Source organism: Megalopta genalis, chromosome 16 (assembly GCF_051020955.1).
Source record: "Megalopta genalis isolate 19385.01 chromosome 16, iyMegGena1_principal, whole genome shotgun sequence".
In the NCBI taxonomy this organism is placed as follows: Eukaryota; Metazoa; Arthropoda; class Insecta; order Hymenoptera; family Halictidae; genus Megalopta; species Megalopta genalis.
Window position 1 is genome coordinate 7,508 of NC_135028.1, and position 18,674 is coordinate 26,181.

An 18,674-nucleotide genomic window follows, 5' to 3' on the forward strand; every position below is an offset into this window, starting at 1 on the left:
GGCGGAGGCGCGGCAGAGGGTAGCGCCGATTCTGCTCGCGGTCGAGCGGGCTTCGTCTGGGCCGCTTTAGCCACCCCAGCTTTCTCACCTTTCTTTTTCTTCTTCGCCCTCCGCCCCACCCTGTCCGAAGACTGTGAGGGGACGGACGGCCCAGGGGCCACCGATCGTAGGGCCGAGTCCGTTCGCGGCGCGAGCTCCTTCCTGAATGACGCCAATTTGGCGTCTATCAGGGCGCCTATTTGCGCCAGAAAATCTGCGGGCGCAGCCGCAGGTGGTGGCGAGGACTTTTCTTGCCCGGAGCGATGGCAATCCCGGGCGCCGACGATCGGTAGCGATACTGAGCCCTCTCCCGGGCGCGGCGGCGGAGGCATTGCGGCAGCAGCCGTTCTCGCCTCCACCACCTGCCGGAGCCGGGCCACCTCCGCCTGCAGCTCCGTCATTTGCCCCCTGAGGACGGCATTTTCGGCCTCCAGGACACGCGTGGCATCGGTAGCTGACCTCACTGCCAGCTCGGACACCCCTACCCTGCCGTTTAAGGCGGCCACCCTCAGGGCGCGGGCCAAGTTGCCCTTCAGCCCCTTTGACACACCGGAGATCCTGGTCACCTCATCCAGGCTCTCCAATATAGCGGCCGCGACATCCCGCGTCGGACGGTTGCGGAAATTTTCCGCGATATCCGTCTCGTCCGGGAGCGGGACGCTCGACCGCGATGGTCTCGGCACGGGGGCTCCCGGGTCGAATATCGCCGCCACCTCCCTTGCCTCGGCCTCCAGCTGCGAAGCCTCGGCCAGCCTAAGTTTGGCCTCTGCGAGGCCAACATATTCGCCGGTCGTCGGCGGCCGTCCTCTCTTCCTCGCTGACGACGAGCCCGGGACACTCTGCGATGAGTGGTGGGAGGAGACAGAGAAATCTGACTCCTCCCCCTCATCGCACTCACCAAGGCCCGCTGCGGTCCTCTTTTTGCCGCGTGTTGCAGAATGCCTCCGCGACACCGGCTCTGAACATCTTTTGAGGCGCACGATAGGCCCGCGCACCTCCACCTCACGCTCGTTTCCCCCCTCCCCGGTTGTAATTGAAAAAGAATCCATAATTGGTCCCACGAGTGTGGTCGGAAAGAAAGGTCACCCCGGGCAGAGCCGCCATACCCGGGGAAGGCTAATACACCCGGGGGTCGCCAGGTACCCCGGGGTTGTCCGCTAAAGATTGGTGCACCCACCAACCATAGCTGGCGCTTACTCCAGCTACACCCTCATCACCGCGCAACACTGTTTGGGGCTAGGGATTTTTTAGAGAGGTTGTCATCCTCGCGGCCCGGCCGGTTAAGGCAAGACCCCCGTTCCTGTAAAACATGACCACAGGTTTACGGTATGTGTCCGACTTTAGTTGGCCCCTCACCTCAAGCCACTCCGGCATGGTAGAACCTGCCAGGGAATAAATTCCCCGCCGGCACAGCCTTGAGGATCATTAGGGCACGAAGCCCCCCCACCACGACAAGGTAGCGGACACGGGGGGGAACCTTGACATAACCTTGACATAACCTTGACATAACCTTGACATAACCTTGACATAACCTTGACATAACCTTGACATAACCTTGACATTTTTTTTTTTTTTTTTTTTTTTTCAGGAGGAGGGGAATGCTTTGCGCACGCCGCCCCTGGATGTTGGTGGGCGGGAGTGTGGGACTCCCTGGCGAAAAAGGTGCAATGCCTGGTATACCCACTAAACCCCTCCTCAGGCTTCAGCCTTTGCGCAGAACACCCACCGCGGCGTCCCCTCTCGGGATTCCTGCACGGTGGGTGTCTGGATCATAAGTGAAAACCATTTAACTAAGGCCACGGTAAGCCTCTACACTAAACCTAATAGTGTAGCCTTGGGGCTCAGGCCTGGGACTTCCGGATTGGCTTCGCACCCTGCGGTGTCGTCGTTGTTGGTCTTGCCTATCAATGTCTTCTCGCTGTTTAGCCACACTCGTCACGTAATTGACGAGGATTGTCCTGCTATGATCGTCCTTTAGCAAAGCCATAAAATTCTCCAGTCGCAGATCAGTCCGCATGGCCCTTTCGGCGACGTCCCTCTCAGCGGCGAAGCGCGCGCACCCAAGGAATGCGTGCTCGGGGTCGTCAGGCCCCCGCCCGTATGTCAGGCAGAGGTCGCTGTTGATAAAGCCCATCCTCGCCAGGTACCCCGCAAAGCATCCGTGCCCGGAGAGAAACTGCGTCAGGTGAAAGCTGAGCACTTTAGGGCCCCACTGAATCCATTCGCTGATATCGGGAATCAAGCGATGGGTCCAGCGTCCATGCCTTGCAGCATCCCATCTAGCCTGCCAGCGCTGTGGCGTGACAAGCTTTTCCTGAGCCTTCACCCGCACAGCCTCCGACACAAAGCCCGCCGAGCCCCTGTCGAGGACGGACAGTCTGCGGAAAAAAAAAAAAAAAAAAAAAAAAAAAAAAAAAAACTCGCAGCCTCTCCTCCGCCACCAACACCAGGGGCGGCACCCCGCCAGGACGCAAACGGCGTCGAGGGACACGGTCCTGTACGACCTGGCTACACGTGCCAGGATCGCACGTTGGACCGCGTTAATGACCTTGTCATTGCCACACCTCGACGCCACGTGCGCCCAAGCAGGGGCCGCGTAGAGAACCACCGACTCGACCACCCTATAATAGAGCAGTCGAGCCCAGTAGCCCCCGCCCCGGTTATTGGGGAGGATTCTGGCCAGTAGCCCCGCATAACCAACTGCCTTCTCGCAGCTACGCCTGACATGGACATAACCGGGTTCCTTGACATTGCCTTGCCTTGCCTTGGTGACAAATGTCTCTCGTTTCTCCCTCTTTCTCGCTCTCTTTCGCTGTCTCACTTCCTCTTCTCACTCTCATTCGCTGTCTCGCTCCCTCTCGTGGTCTTAATTTCAGACAATGCCAAGCGGCTCGAGGAGTTCTGCGAAACCTAAACAAACAAAACACTGCCCCCACCCCCCGTATCGCGTTACACTCAGCGGACATTCTTACCCTCCTCTTTCCGAAAATTATGACGCACATTTATTCCCGGAATATGTAACCTTTCAATATTGTAACATTAACGCTACACATCCATCGTCGTTTATCCAAATATTATCAGCATCTTGAAAAAAAAAAAAAAAAAAAAAAAAAAAAAGAAACCCTTCGCCAGGGTTCTCATAAATTAACTTCACATTACTTGAAGAAATAAATTGTACTATACAGGGTGTTCCACAATTACTTTAACTCAAAATGAGAGGTAGCTGAGGTCATTTGAAGTAACTTTTCCTTTGCGAAAATGCAATCCGTGGCTTTGTTTACGAGTTATTAACGAAAAACACTAACCAATGAGAGGTGACAGTGCGAGAGAGAGAGTCCGCGAAAGAGTACGCAGCACGAGGCTTTGACAGATGGTCGGGACGGACTCGAGCCGCGTTCGAAGTATTGAACAAATCACGAAGCGAAAACTTTCGGGATTATTTTTACTACGTAACAGTGATATTTTTAAGAAAAACGCTGTTCACCTTTCCTTTAGAACGTCTGAAGAATATTTGGAAATTTGTCGGACCCGAAATAATAAAGAATTTAACCGTGACGTCCGTTTTAATTTTCTAGTGTGCATGACACCTCGTGTGTAACATGTGAATTTGTTTTTAAGCAAGGTGGACAGTCAAGATTAGCAAAGTACGTAAATTATATTTACGTACTTTGTACGTAAAAATATTTGCGTACTTTGTTAATCTTGACTGTCCACCTTGCTTAAAAACAAATTCACATGTTACACACGAGGTGTCATGCACACTAGAAAATTAAAACGGACGTCACGGTTAAATTCTTTATTATTTCGGGTCCGACAAATTTCCAAATATTCTTCAGACGTTCTAAGGTAGATTTATTTGAACAAATTGTGGCGTCGCATCCCTCTACCTGAGCGCGGCCGCTAGCAATAAAACAAGTACCGTTCCTAATGCTCAAAATTCCCTAAAAATCACGCACCCCTAATAAAGCAATTCTCTTCACATCTGGACATCTCGACCCACGCGGGACTTTCCCAACTTTCTCCTTTCCTACGAAAGCCCATCTATTCCTTTCTTCTCTTCCAGTATAAAAGAGACAAACGCGCAACTCCAAAAGCTCAGTCTGTCCTAAGTTGCTAGTCCTACGACACCACGCTAGTCGCGCCCGCGCTCATCGATAACAATTCAATAAACTGCATTAATAGTAACCTCAAACACGCTCTCCGATTCGCTAACCTTCCCTTCAGTGCTAAAAAAATTTTAAGGGGATTATTATTTTCATTACTTCTCGGTAAAAAAAAAAAAAAAAAAAAAAAAAAAATTAAAGAATAATATGTAGCGGCCAGTCGGCGCGCATAAGAAAAGATTTGTTTCTCGTGCAAAAGACTAGCATATTTATGACTCTCCTTCGAAAAGGCTATCTTTGAGTAAGCTGTTTCTTGTCCGGATGGCAATAAGCCCGTAGAGTTTCTTTTTTACCTGATTCTCGATAGTCAACGAGACCGTGATAAATAAGCGGGAATTCCGAAGGGCACGCAAAACGGACCCGAACGCCGGAAGTCCGAGCGCAACAGCCCTGAGGAAAACCCAGACCGTTACATCATAAAAAAAAAAAAAAAAAAAAAAAAAAAAAAAAAAAAAAAGAAAAAAACAGGACGCGCTCAGGGCGTAAGGGACAACGCGGTGAGAAGGAGGTGGACAACGCTGATTGGGAAAACCCATTCGCGGGTCAACCAATCAGGAGTGTCCAGAGCCCTTGCCGGGGGCAAACAGGATAATATAAAAAGAGCAGCAGTGAGACGCTCGTTCTCATACCTCTGATACTCCTCATACCTCTCGTACCTCTGAAACTCCTCATACCTCTCATGCTACGACGTCATACTACCCGAAAGTGATTCTACGCAACTTATCAAATAAAGTTAGTAATTACACCGCACGCACCAGTTATTTACAAGAACAAAACTCATAACTAATAACTAAAAATTTGTTTTTCCGCGTATTTGATATTCGCGGTTCCCTACGACTTTTCAAGATGCTAGGGATAATAATAAGCTGAGTTTCTTTCTCTTGGAATATATTTGAACATTCAACTTCACATCGATACAGAGTATAATTTTTAGAGAGTAGACTATTCCGTGTTCGGCTTGAAGGTAGAATGACTGTTGTGTGTTCTCGGAAGTAAATTCGGTGTGGGTGTGTTCTAAATTTGAGACAGTCGAATTCGTGGATTGTTCAATTCTTGCGAGGAGTGAGGGAAACGGTCGCCCTGACTGATTGAATTGCAAAATTAGGAAAGTGACCGCCCCAAACTAAGAGTCACCCGCAGGTAGTGCTCGTGCCCTCGGGTGACGCCCGCGAAGGAATCCGAGTGTCCCAAGGATAAGCCGTAGCAAACAATGATCCGGAAAATGCCTCTTCTCGGTGGAACATGCATATAGTAAAAAAAAAAAAAAAAAAAAAAAAAAAAAAAAAAAAAAAACGACTAGTAATGACATTTGGTGACCAACTGTGGATCATAAAAGAGAAATACTTGAATAGAAGACGGAAATGGCTTTCAACGAAATTGCTTACTACGGGTGTTCTGGCATTTCGATTGCTTCGTCCAAAATACGCTATTTCCTAGGACCTTCGGTCCCTGGGTTATCCACATCTGGCAATTTTCCTCTTCCCAGGGACGAACGTGAATGGTCAATAATGTTTGACTCGAGGACAACATTTTTTCTCGCTTGATTTATAGGGGTTCCGTCATACAACGGAACAATATTTATGTATCGATGGTCGGAAGTCCTTCTGTACTGTCTATCCTCCCTGTTGGGATTATGGAATGAAAAAATGAATATGATTCCAATTCTTTTCTTAAAAAGACTTTATTTTATTCCTTTATTGAGAGAAGGTATATGGGCGAAAACGATCGAGCGACCAAACTCTACTGAGAGTCCGGTAGGAAAAAAAAAAAAAAAAAAAAAAAAAAAAAAAAAGACGCTTATTTTATACCCTTGTTGGGTTCGTCTTATCCACCAATCAGAGACGTTTATTTGTCGCGCTTCACATTGTATACGTGACGCTGGGATCCCCAAACAGTCAGGGCACGATGTGTATCTAATGGTACCGGTGATGATGTATCGCGGTATCTATTATAATACAGTTTACATCACCGTCGTTGCCCGCTGACGGAACCGACGAAAATGTAAACCGATATCTTAGTATCTTAGTACTAAGTAAACTATAGATTAATTTTTGTTCGAGGCTAAAATTTCCTTTTTTTTCAACACTCCCTAATATTAATATTGTCTGTTCGACCTAATATAACAAGTATACCTTTCAATAGGATAACTGTTTAGAATTACGTCCTCTTTACCAACTTTACTTTTTTTTTTCTTAACGTCTTTGCTGTATTATATCGTTATTATTATTAATGAATCGCCGTAATTAATGTTTTTGAATTATCCTGCAGTGCACGCTGCATGTGGCGCCTCTGTCGAAGAAAAGATGAAGCTCCGTTCCGATATCCGTACAGCGCCAATCGATACAGTGACAAAAGGCTCAAACTGTTAGCCAAATTATCGGCGATAGATTTTGGCTACCGGTTTCTGCGTTTTTCCGCTAGATGGGGGGCAAACACCGTCTGTTGTGGCGTACGCCCGTACAAGCGGCACACAGCGCCACCTACAACTTAGTAACTAGCTGTTGCTACGCAAACCACTGGACTCTCTCACAGTCTAATAGCAACCTCCCAAGAGTGTAGACGTACAGTCTAATAGCAACCTCCCGAGAGTACAGACGTACAGTCTAATAGCAACCTCCCGAGAGTAAAGACGTACAAACAGTCTAAAGACGTACGCATAAAGTTAAATAAAACACGTTACAAGTTAGCCAAATTAACTGTTTCCTTTATTACCGAAAAGCCATCGTCCCCAGTTCTCAGAGAATCCAATTTAAGAGAACATAATACCAAGCAAACCGCCACACTGTCGAGTAAATAAAGTTCTCCTTGTACAGATCAACACCTCGAATTCATTTTGCAAACTCGCATACTCGAAACATCCGATACGTTTTACGTTCAACGTTTCGCATCTGTTAGTGCACAGCACTAATGTCTTTATGACACGGACGTGCCTAGCCGGCTATTTTTTGAGTTTAGGTTTTTGGGACTTCGCTTCTCTCGGCCTCGATGGCCGGGACGAGTCATAAAGAAGGAAAAGTTCCGAAGGGTCAGCCTGACATTGTATTATGACGGTAATGCCTGGAGGAACTTTCCTGCCTTTGCCGGGGCGATGCGGACGTGTGCTTTGGAACGGACTCGCTGATTAACTATTGCCACAAAAAAAAAATCGGGCAGGGCCAATCGGCGAATATTGGAGGTGCGTTGGAGGGATGGCAGTCTTTATTTTATACCGTCCACATATATAGCGTCATAATTCGTCGCTATTACTGACGACGCTGTGACGCCCCAACACAGCATCGATGACGGTTATTTCAAACGAATGTAGAGAATTATGAACTTGACACAAGGAACATAAGGCCGATAAAAGAAATTGCGTAACCATTGATTATGAAAGTGGTACAATTCCAATTTCCATAGACAGGTGGCGGGTTAGTGGCCACCGGTGGCTTCACAATTGTTACTATTTTAGGTTACTTATTTTATTTTCCTCCAACAATGAATAATTTCATATTCACATCGGATAGTGATATAGGTAAGAAGAAATAGTAAATCAATGTTATGACAATTGAGAATATTTATTTTATTTTCAATAAATTTACATAGAAATAAGACCCATGAATATAAACAAAAGAATAACGAACTGTGATATAGAAGAATCAAGAAGTGCATTTTGCGCGCGTTTCTCCCCACCCCACGACCCTCGCGCGTTTCTCTCCACCCCACGAGCCTCGCGCGGCGCGCCCCCCCTCCGCCCTCGCCATTTCGCGCGGCGCGCCCCCCATTCCCCTTGCCTTTCGCGCGGCGCGCCCCCCATTCCCCTCGCCTTTGCGCGGCGCGCCCCCCCATGCCCCTTGCGGCGCCCCCCCAGCGCGCGTTTTTCGCGTGAAACCCCCCCCACAACGCCGCATGCGCGGCGACCCCCCCCCCTCCCCCCCAACGCTCGACCCCCCCCCCCCCCCTCCCCCGCGCCTTGTGTCACCCCCCCTCCCCCCAACCCCCCTTAAATCTTGTCATTGCGCGGCTTGAGATGACGTTTGGGAGGAGGTATTAATGATAATACTAATTAGCTATTAAACTATATAATAATCAAATGTGTGTGCATCATATCAAATACATCAATTATATCCTCTTACAGTTTATACAAACACGTATCTAGAATCGGAGATGTAGTCAAACTAGGAATTTTCAATTCAAAGTAACCCATTATAACCTAGCAATACAAATTTATTAAGTCAACCGAAAAGTAATCAAAATCTTTCCTTGTCTTTCTTCCAAAAAAGAACATTTATTTCTTAAACAAATCATACATTTTAATCAACTAAATACTGTACACCATTTTTCAAACACCTTTTACCACCATACAAGCAGTTCTTGGATTCTTGGATTCTTCGACATATCATATGTCCGGCTATTGGGGACGACGTCCAGACAATCTGGACGCCAACCCTGGTCACGTCCGTGTCATAACTGCTCGCAAAAACTCCACGTGTTTCTTCCTTCCCGATGGAACAACATCTGCCAACATTCAATTTTATCCAAACCAAACAAACTGGACTTGCACCGCTTTCAAAACAAACGCTCCATATTTATTCTTACACAAACTAGCTCCACTGTCTTCTTCCCTACCAGTCTCCCCCATACATCTTTTTCTTTTACTTTTTCTTTTTCTTTTTCTTTTTCTTTTTCTTTTTCTTATTTATGCAAAGTCTTCCCTACTTTCTTCCCATCTTTCAACTTTCAACCATAAATCTTCCTTCACATCATCCACTTCACAGCATCTAATTGCCGAGAGTCCACTGCGGAATTCAGAAAACTGTAATCATACCATACCTTTCAAATCACATTTATATTCACAAACATTTATCATACGCATACTTATTCTTCTTTAGGAATAGTTCATCAAAACTATCTTCATTTCACCAATCTGTAATAGAAAACAACCTTCACCATTCATCTATTCGATTAAACTCATCTTAATATTAATCATTGCAACATACCTGGCTAATGCATTTCCTAAACTGTCTGCATTTTTATTCATCTAAACTTCTTCTTGGTTCGTCCAACGCGAAAATTCCGTAATCTTTACAAAAAAAAGTCTCCGCTATGGCAAGTCTTGTAATTATAGCGGCTGGAACCTGAAATTAGCATTCTAGAAATCAACCAATTTACTTTACTGTTTTCTGCTTAACGATACTTTACCCACCGTCCAGCACTCCAGCGACCCCTCTTAATAAATTTATATTCTTATATCTTAATGGTTTACTTTCAATTCATAGTTTTATTACGTCTCTCATCATAGATTTCGGTACAAAAATTAAACAATAATATTTATGTATCGATAGTCAGAAGTCCTTCTGTACTGTCTGTTCGACCTAATATAACAAGTATACCTGTAAATAGGATAACTGTTTAGAATTACGTCCTCTTTACCAACTTTACTTTTTTTTTTTTCTTAACGTCTTTGCTGTATTATATCGTTATTATTATTAATTAATCGCTGTAATTAATGTTTTTGAATTATCCTGCAGTGCACGCTGCATGTAGCGCCTCTGTCGAAGAGAAGATGAAGCTCCGTTCCGATATCCGTACAGCGCCAATCGATGCAGTGGCAAAAGGCTCAAACTGTTAGCCAAATTATCGGCGATAGATTTTGGCTAGCGGTTTCTGCGTTTTTCCGCTAGATGGGGGGCAAACACCGTCTGTCGAGTAAATAAAGTTCTCCTACTATGTTATTAACTCCTACTTTTTTTTTCAGGCGAAAAAATGAGCGCTTGGTAGGGGGTAACCGGTGCGCGGACAGATGCGGCACGTGAGGGGTTTCTGTTCCTCTCTTCGTTTCGTCTCGTCTTGTTGCCCGCTGTTTCCCTTAACATCACTAATTTACAGTTTATATTTACATTTCGTTACATTTTACACTGTATAATAATTTACGTATGCGGGGCGCTGTTAAAGTTTCAGTGTTCGAAGCACCAGTGAATTTTATTCTGACGTATTTTAAACGATTTTAACGATTTTCTCGTTAGTAGAATTAACATTTTCTACGCAGTTTTTATCTGAAAAAAGTATTCAACTTTAACAATCTTCGGTGATTTTATCCTATAGTAATGGCACACAATGGTACAGTAATTACTCGCCGCAAAAATCAACGAAAATAATATAAGGTTGTAGTGTATGTCAAAGTATTTTTCTTTTAGAAAATAACAAAATCGACGGATCAGCTGAAATTGAAGGAGAAAATGGAAATAATGGAACCGAAGAATCAGAAAAGATTCTCATCATAGATCCAGATAGTGCTGTTTGTCATCATAGCTAATCTTTTTATACTTATTTTCCATATCTGTTAACAACAGTTTATCCTCTATATAAACATACATTGATTTATGTTTTAGGAATTAGATTTTAATCATTCGAGAGTAACCAAATTAGAGAATTTGGAACCATTGTCGAAAATACGTAGATTGTGTTTTACGTGGAATTTAATTAAAAAAATTGAAAATCTGGATACTCTTACAACATTGGTTGAACTAGAATTGAGAGATAACCAGATTGTTGTTATAGAAAACCTAAGTGCTCTTGTAAATCTAGAGTACGTAATTTCTACAATATAATATATTGCTCGAAACAATTAGGGAATACTATATATACCAAAGTTACGACAATGAAATATAAATGTAACATCTTCTACGAATGTAGATTATATGTAATTGTTTCCATTGCCTAAACTTAAGGCAATGGATTTCTTTACGATCTTGGAATAGAATTTGTTTACACGTGTTGTAGAATAGATGGAATTGCTTGCGAGTATGTCGACGAAAGAAATATATCCTCTAACTGTTTCGAGCATCCTAACATTATTTTGTAGAAGATGAAGTAATAAGATAACGGTTAACTAATATCTTAATATTTTCAGGCTTCTAGATCTATCTTTCAATCGTATTAAAAAAATTGAAGGATTAGAAAATTTATTAAACTTACAAAAATTGTACTTGTCGTCGAATAAAATTCAGTGTATTGAAAATTTATCGCATCTAAAAAATTTGAAAACTCTCGAGTTGGGTGACAACAAAATACGAGAAATCAACAATTTTGGAGGTCTTGAAAATTTATTGAGCTTATTCCTTGGTAAAAATAAAATTACAAAGATTGCGAATCTAGAATGTTTAATAAATCTTCATTTATTAAGTCTGCAAAGTAATCGCATCGTACGGATCGAGAACTTGGAAGAGCTGAGAAAACTAGATCAATTATATATATCTGAAAATGGTATAACCGTCATAGAAGGACTGATAAATTGTCAAAAACTAACTACTTTAGACTTAGCGAATAATAAAATAACAAAAATTCAAAATATTGATCATTTAATGGACTTGGAGGAGTTTTGGGTAAAAACAGAATTATATTTCCTATAGATTACCATGTTCTCAATTTTACTCTATATTTATATAATTTACCTTACAGATAAATAATAATGAAATCGATGATTGGGCAACCATAAAAAACTTAACTGCTAATAAAAACTTGCAGACTGTTTACTTAGAACATAATCCTATTGCTGCGGATCTAAATTACAGAACAAAAATAAAATTATTGCTACCATGGCTCGTTCAACTAGATGCAACACTTTGTAGATGAATACTGAAATCTTATTATGTAGATCATTATTATGTAACAATAATGTACGTTTATGAATGTTGTTATTTATTTCTATCTTGACATACTAATTTCAAAGATTCTTTTTAGCAAACAGAAAACATTGGCAACATATTGTCAACGTTCTTAATTAAAGATGTAATATATTTAACGTTTTTTCAATGAGGAACACACTTCTCTCTCTCTCTCTCTCTCTCGCTCTCTCTCTTTTACATATAATATTGTATTAATCAAATTGCTGAAATGATTTAATAATAAAGATTAATTATTAAAAATTTTAGCAGCTAAAATACAAACTATTAATGAATTTACATTCATCTTTAGGAGATGCGCTTTACTAGTTTTATCACATACCTATCATATGATTGTTTTCAATTTTAGTGCCACTAATTCTTGATATATGTATTTACTATATGTATGTATCAGTTATTATGTAATATGTTATTAAAAAAATGTCTTCATATAAGTAGTATTAGATGCAGTTCTATTAAATAATATAAAACCAGAAATGTTACTTTTATGTTTATTGTTGTCCTGTAAACAAATTTCAACTGTTCCCACCGTACGTGAAACATTGTTGATTTGTGCAGCTCGTTCCGATAATTAAGACGAAAAAAGCGTCGCAAAGGTATTATAATATTCTTAATTATTCTTGCCCGGGCTGTGCAACGACAAAGCGTTCATTTCGAACATGTTCAGAAGGGTTTGAAAGAACGTGATAACACGTACCACCTTGATGTTTAATGCGTAATAGGTTTCATAAAATAATCGGCCCTTTTCGGAGCCACTTTATTAAACGAGGAAAGTGCGTCTTTAATTATTACATATTATTAAAGAAATGTTTGGTGATGGCTCCTACATCTAGGAGCTGTGGAGTTTATTTTACATTATACGAGGTCAATGCACCAACTTCGCGTGGCACATAGTTTCGAACAGCAAATGGATTTTTTAAATATACATATTATTATACGCCTTATCTCGTCCATGTAGGCACTACAAGCAGCCCGTTGGTTTTGTCTCTCTCTTTCTCTCTCTCTCTCTCTCTCTCGATCATCTTTCATTCTCTTTCTAAAGAGATTGCGCGGTGCTGGATGCGCAATAGTATGGTAGGAATAGAAAAACACTTCCAAGAGACAAGAAAAACGGCTCTAAGAACGGGTGCTGACTTCTGGTATATGCGTAATGTAAAGGAGAATATGAAGTTTTAAAGAAAGTTGATTATTTTCAAAACAATGGCTGGAAAACATGGAAATGATCTGGCATTGTCATTAATGCGTACATTACCAAGACTTTTTCTGGGTAATCTTCGATATAATCCCGGTTCGAAGAAACAAGTATGTTCTATTTTAATAATAGTATGTGTTAATATCATATACACAACATAAAGTATTATTTAACAGTCAAAGCGTGGTCGTGGGCAACATGGAGGAGATAAACATGGAGCAGGTAACAAAGGTTCTGGTCAGAGGCAAAATTACATGCGTCTTGGATATGAGACTGGAAATACCCCATTTTATCTTAGATTTGGTTATGAACCTTACTACAAGAGGCATCAGTAAGTCATTTATATATGTTTAAATAAAATTTTCTTTAATATTTTGCATAAAATTTCAATTCAATTATTTATGGTAAATTGAAAAGCGTTGACACTCTTTGATTTTAGTTTAAGGAGAGAATATCCACCTTTGTCTTTAAAGGCTTTGCAGTTATGTATCGATGTAAATAGGATAGATACATCTAAACCTATAGATTTAGTATCTTTGATTAACACAGGAGTTTATAACATCAAATTAGAACATAAACATGCAGGTGTTCATCTTACAGATGAGGTACTTAATTTTTGCATTATTTTATTATAAAAGTATAGTTAGGTTTTTATATCGAAAAAAAAGTATTTATCTAAAAGTGACTCATCTAAAATTGTTTTTAAGGGAGCTGATGATTTTAAAGCTAAAATAAATATTGAAGTTCAATGGGCTAGCGAGCCTGTAATTGCTGCTATTGAAAGAAATGGTGGTACTATAACTACAGCATATTATGATACCTGTTGTTTATTCGCTTTAAATAATGTAGAGCAATTTTTTAAGAAAGGTGAGTCTATTACTTTATTTATTTCCAAATAAATATTACATATTTGATACTCTTATATGTAAAATATTATTAATTTAGGAGAACCGATACCAAGGAGATTATTGCCACCGACAGACTGTTTGGAATACTATTCGAGTGCTGTTACAAGAGGATATTTGGCAAATCCTGAAGAGGTTTCTAAAGAACGGTTGATTTTATCACAAAAATATGGTTATGTACTTCCAAAAATTGAAGATGATCCACAATACGAGATGCTCGTACAGCGCAAAGACCCAAGGCAGTTATTCTATGGTCTTGCACCTGGTTGGGTTGTCAGTCTTAAGGATAAAGCAATTCTTAAACCTACAGCTGAATATCTTAAAGAATTCTATTTAAGTTGAACTGTATTATTTTACAACATTTCATTAAAATATAAATAAATAGTTTGTTTAGCATTTGAGTAATGTTAAGAATAGGTTGCAAACCACGAGTTAACTTTCAGAGGTGACAAAAGCTTTGTAAAAGAAGTGTTCCAGACGTGACCCTCTTTGGTCTCGGTTGAAGGCTATAAAACAGGATTTCTAAATTTCATAATTTCGAGGACTCCTAATTAATTTTTCATTGTATCAATTGTGTTATAATCTCAAGTTTAGTTTACAAAGTCGGCGAAAGCTTTATCAATAACAAAGAAGTTACAACATTTTCATGAAAAGTAAAATATATTACTATATTGTTATACAGGGAGTATAACTCTGTTTGTATTTGGTTCGATGCTTTGATGTTTGTTTATATGACTGTAATGAAAGGTTGATTAGGATAACACGATATAGTTATTATATACCTCATACTCGGGGTCCACATAAAAATTGTCAATCAATTATAGCAAAGAAAATTTCTACAACGACCCTCGCTAACGGATCAAACTACGGCCTGGAAGTATGCAGGAGTAGGACCCATTATTAAAAGTAGACATGACGTAATTAGCCGCTAACCGTGATTTATCACTACGATCACAAAATCACGATCATGGTAGTGATATTTAACATCATTCACGACCAGAGGTCTAATCGTTCTTGGAATTTCTACTCAAGGCCAGTGTGACCATTGGTATCTAGTGTGTGTCACTAAATACCACAATGATAGACACAAATAACCAATGTGATGTCAGGGATATTGCTCGGAATTTGCTCCAAGCTGCGGGAAGGAAACCTCATAAATGGAATGGGTCGATTCTAATGGATTGTCAATGGAAATCCATTGGCATCGTGCAATCCCATTTGTGAGCTTTTCCCTTCCACTAATCTCTACAGGCATTCCAACCACCACGGGTGAGAACCGAGAACCCTCTGTGACCATACAATCGATATGTACATCTAGAATTACATAATCAATGACCGCGCACACGTTTACTGAGAGGGATAGCGGGGTCCTTTTCGTTTAATGCGTTGTTGAGTGTAGGTCGGTTGTTGGAATCCGTTGTAATCCGCAACATAAAATATCTTAAAACATTTTTAAGATGACTGAAACTCTTCAGTTAAGGGGTACGCTCCGGGGACATAATGGTTGGGTTACCCAAATTGCAACAAATCCGAAATATCCGGATATGATATTGTCTTCTTCACGTGGTAAGTTCAGTAACATATATTCTTGTTTAATAGTAATTAATTTACCAAGTACATTTGTATTTCGCATGCCGTGCTATTTGTTGTACAGATTTTGCAACAAATATTTAATCCCCGTGCAGATTTTTAATCAAAATTGTGATATCCATAAATTAGTTTGCTCACCACATTATTTGTATATCTATAGATATTTTAATTTAATGAGATTCTTCTAATTTTGTTCATAGATAAAACTTTGATTGTATGGAAGTTAACACGTGATGAAGCCAATTACGGTATTCCACAGAAACGTTTGTATGGTCACTCCCATTTCATTAGTGACGTAGTACTATCATCTGATGGTAATTATGCACTGTCTGGTTCATGGGACAAAACGCTACGCCTTTGGGATTTGGCTGCAGGTCGTACTACACGAAGGTTCGAAGACCATACCAAGGTGTGAGATTTTCCAGTCTACAGTTGTCATTCGTCATGATATGAATGGAAGCTTTTTTTTTATTTTTTTTTTTTTAATGCCACTGGCAGAAGACAATACTACGTGAGTGATGGAAACTATACTGAAGCTTTTTTTTATATATTTTTTTTTATATTTAAAAGTAGAAGAGGTGGGTGATTAAGTCTATGGTATTGTAAGTATCGATCATATCCGATATGTTCACAGGTACATTATTTAAAATTGGCTTAATTTAATCAAGTGATTAAATATGTGTTAACAGGATGTTTTAAGTGTTGCCTTCTCTGTGGACAATCGTCAAATTGTTTCTGGCTCTCGAGACAAGACTATTAAATTATGGAACACATTGGCAGAGTGCAAATACACTATTCAAGACGATGGACACACAGATTGGGTCAGTTGTGTACGGTTTTCTCCAAACCATTCAAATCCCATTATCGTTTCCGCTGGTTGGGATAAACTAGTTAAGGTATGTGTATAATAATACGTATATTTGTGTGTGTGTATATATATATATATATATATATATATAAACAAATACTTAATAATTATATAATATGATGTATAATTTTTATTGAACATGATATTCATGAGTGTATGCGGATATGGGACTGATTTAATTAGTTTTGAATTATTTTCTAACTAGGGGTAATTTAGGTATTTATGGTTAAAGTATTAAAATGCTTTTTAGGTTTGGAACTTGACAAATTGTAGATTGAAGATCAATCACAGTGGACATACTGGATACCTTAATACGGTTACTGTCTCTCCCGATGGTTCACTTTGTGCTTCTGGAGGAAAGGTATACATTTGAAAAAATATTATATTATTTATAACAATGAAATTTCACATAAATACTTATTGATACAATTTTTCATTTGTAATTATAGGATTGCAAAGCTATGTTATGGGACTTAAATGATGGAAAACATTTACACACCTTAGATCATAATGACATCATAACAGCTCTGTGCTTCAGTCCTAATCGTTATTGGCTTTGCGCTGCATTTGGACCATGGATTAAGATATGGGATTTGGAAACTAAGGAAATGGTTGAAGAATTGAAGCCAGAAGTTGTGTCTACGACAACAAAAGCAGAACCACCTCATTGTCTCTCTTTAGCATGGTCTACCGATGGACAAACATTATTTGCCGGATATTCTGACAATACTATACGTGTTTGGCAAGTTTCTGTATCTAGCCGTTAAGGAGTTTATACGAAAATAAAACAATAAAAAAAGGAAAAACATATTAAATCTACACATTTAATATTTTATTTACATCATATTTGTTAACATAATCACTGAACTACATCGTGCTTTTTACTACTCCTTATCCCGTTCGGGCGATTTAATTTTTTGTTCCAATTTTTCAAACTCTTTCTTCGCAATTTGATCGGTTTCATCTTCTACCTGAATTACTCCGAGAACTTCTGGAATGTAGAACTGCATCATATTCTGAACTCCATTTCTTAGAGTGACTATGGAACTTGGACAGTTTGTACAAGACCCTTGCATTTTTAATTTTACTATTCCTTCTTCAAATCCCTATTATTAAAAGCGTCAACGGTATTACAGACTAGAACATTAAGGAAATTTTCACATTAAAACTACAAACCATAAATACAATATCACCGCCATCCTCTTGAACTGTTGGTCGTATACGAGTATCTAACAACTCTTTTATCATCTGTACAATTTCATCATCGTCTTCGGTAATTTCTTCAAATAAAAAAACTATTTAATATACGATCAATCGAATGATTGAATAAACTGCAAGAAATCCTAAAAGTAATTACGAGTATCTGCTGCAGGTTGATCTTCATTTAACACAGGCAAACCGGTTGCAAAGAAATCCATGATAACAGCAAATACTTCTGGTTTCAGTAACTTCCATTCGACATCCTCGTCTATTTTTGTAATTGTAATAAAATCAGGTCCAAAAAATACAGACTTTACACCTTCTACGCGAAATAACATTTTCGCCAATGGTGAACAATATGCATCGGTGATATTAGGAAAATCCTTAGTTTGACCTTGTTTGAGCACTTTAACTCCAGGTAGAAATTTTAAACTATTAGGATTTGGAGTATCTTGTGTTTGTATGAACATATTACATTTCTGCATACTATTGATTTCAAATTGTTTTGTAACGGATAATAAGTATGGTTGTAAAATGCGAGCATTACTGCAAGTATGCATACATAGCACATAATTCTTTAAGATTCTGCAATATGAGAATGTTATTATGTGAACTGACATCCATTCACATTATAAATATTTAAAACTCTACTATGTACTTACTTTTGAGGTTGATATACTATTAAAAATTTGCGGGTTAAACGTCGACTTATTTGTAAAGTATTCGTTAAAACTTTATCCATTATTTCTCATCGAATACGTTACATCAACAATAATCATAACTTGGATTTCCAGGTTATATATTGTGTTCTATATCATTTCTAATATCCCATTTACCAGTTTGATCTTATTTTATAACGTTCAATTGTTTTTTTTTTTTTATTAATTTGCGCAGTTCAATGTTATGTATTCATTGAACAGTTCCTAATGGAAGCAACGTTAATAAGTATATGCGGATACATATACCTAAACTTGATACTCTCGAGTGACAATTTGACTAGTAAACTTTATAAGGTTATGTACAATTTACATTTAAAATGTAAGTGGTATATGAAAC

At 39.7% G+C, this 18,674-nt stretch overlaps 4 protein-coding genes and 1 long non-coding RNA gene across 5 annotated transcripts; 3 read left to right on the forward strand and 2 right to left on the reverse strand.

The window, feature by feature from the left end:
• Window positions 1-8,823: 8,823 nt before the first annotated feature.
• Window positions 8,824-9,723, reverse strand: LOC143260650 (uncharacterized). Its single transcript, XR_013034929.1, has 4 exons — window positions 9,385-9,723; window positions 9,179-9,316; window positions 9,057-9,105; window positions 8,824-8,977 (listed from the first exon to the last, which is right to left on the reverse strand). It is a non-coding gene; the product is annotated as an uncharacterized LOC143260650 (long non-coding RNA).
• Window positions 9,724-9,864: 141 nt separating this feature from the next.
• Window positions 9,865-12,340, forward strand: LOC117224667 (uncharacterized). The gene is made up of 5 exons (XM_033477769.2): window positions 9,865-10,298; window positions 10,376-10,476; window positions 10,571-10,767; window positions 11,092-11,563; window positions 11,640-12,340. Exons 1-5 carry the CDS (start codon window positions 10,286-10,288, stop codon window positions 11,811-11,813), a joined length of 957 nt encoding a protein of 318 aa, XP_033333660.1. The 5' UTR covers window positions 9,865-10,285; the 3' UTR covers window positions 11,814-12,340.
• Window positions 12,341-12,913: 573 nt separating this feature from the next.
• Window positions 12,914-14,356, forward strand: mRpL15 (mitochondrial ribosomal protein L15). Its single transcript, XM_033477765.2, has 5 exons — window positions 12,914-13,165; window positions 13,232-13,386; window positions 13,495-13,660; window positions 13,763-13,922; window positions 14,001-14,356. Exons 1-5 carry the CDS (start codon window positions 13,064-13,066, stop codon window positions 14,300-14,302), a joined length of 885 nt encoding a protein of 294 aa, XP_033333656.2. The 5' UTR covers window positions 12,914-13,063; the 3' UTR covers window positions 14,303-14,356.
• A 935-nt stretch (window positions 14,357-15,291) lies between these two features.
• Window positions 15,292-17,237, forward strand: Rack1 (Receptor of activated protein kinase C 1). Its single transcript, XM_033477764.2, has 5 exons — window positions 15,292-15,526; window positions 15,751-15,959; window positions 16,240-16,446; window positions 16,669-16,779; window positions 16,868-17,237. Exons 1-5 carry the CDS (start codon window positions 15,418-15,420, stop codon window positions 17,183-17,185), a joined length of 954 nt encoding a protein of 317 aa, XP_033333655.1. The 5' UTR covers window positions 15,292-15,417; the 3' UTR covers window positions 17,186-17,237.
• Window positions 17,229-18,601, reverse strand: LOC117224665 (NFU1 iron-sulfur cluster scaffold homolog, mitochondrial). Its single transcript, XM_033477767.2, has 4 exons — window positions 18,281-18,601; window positions 17,776-18,203; window positions 17,595-17,698; window positions 17,229-17,524 (listed from the first exon to the last, which is right to left on the reverse strand). The coding sequence occupies exons 1-4, from the start codon at window positions 18,358-18,360 to the stop codon at window positions 17,303-17,305; spliced, it is 834 nt and encodes a 277-aa protein (XP_033333658.2). The 5' UTR covers window positions 18,361-18,601; the 3' UTR covers window positions 17,229-17,302.
• Window positions 18,602-18,674: the final 73 nt, after the last annotated feature.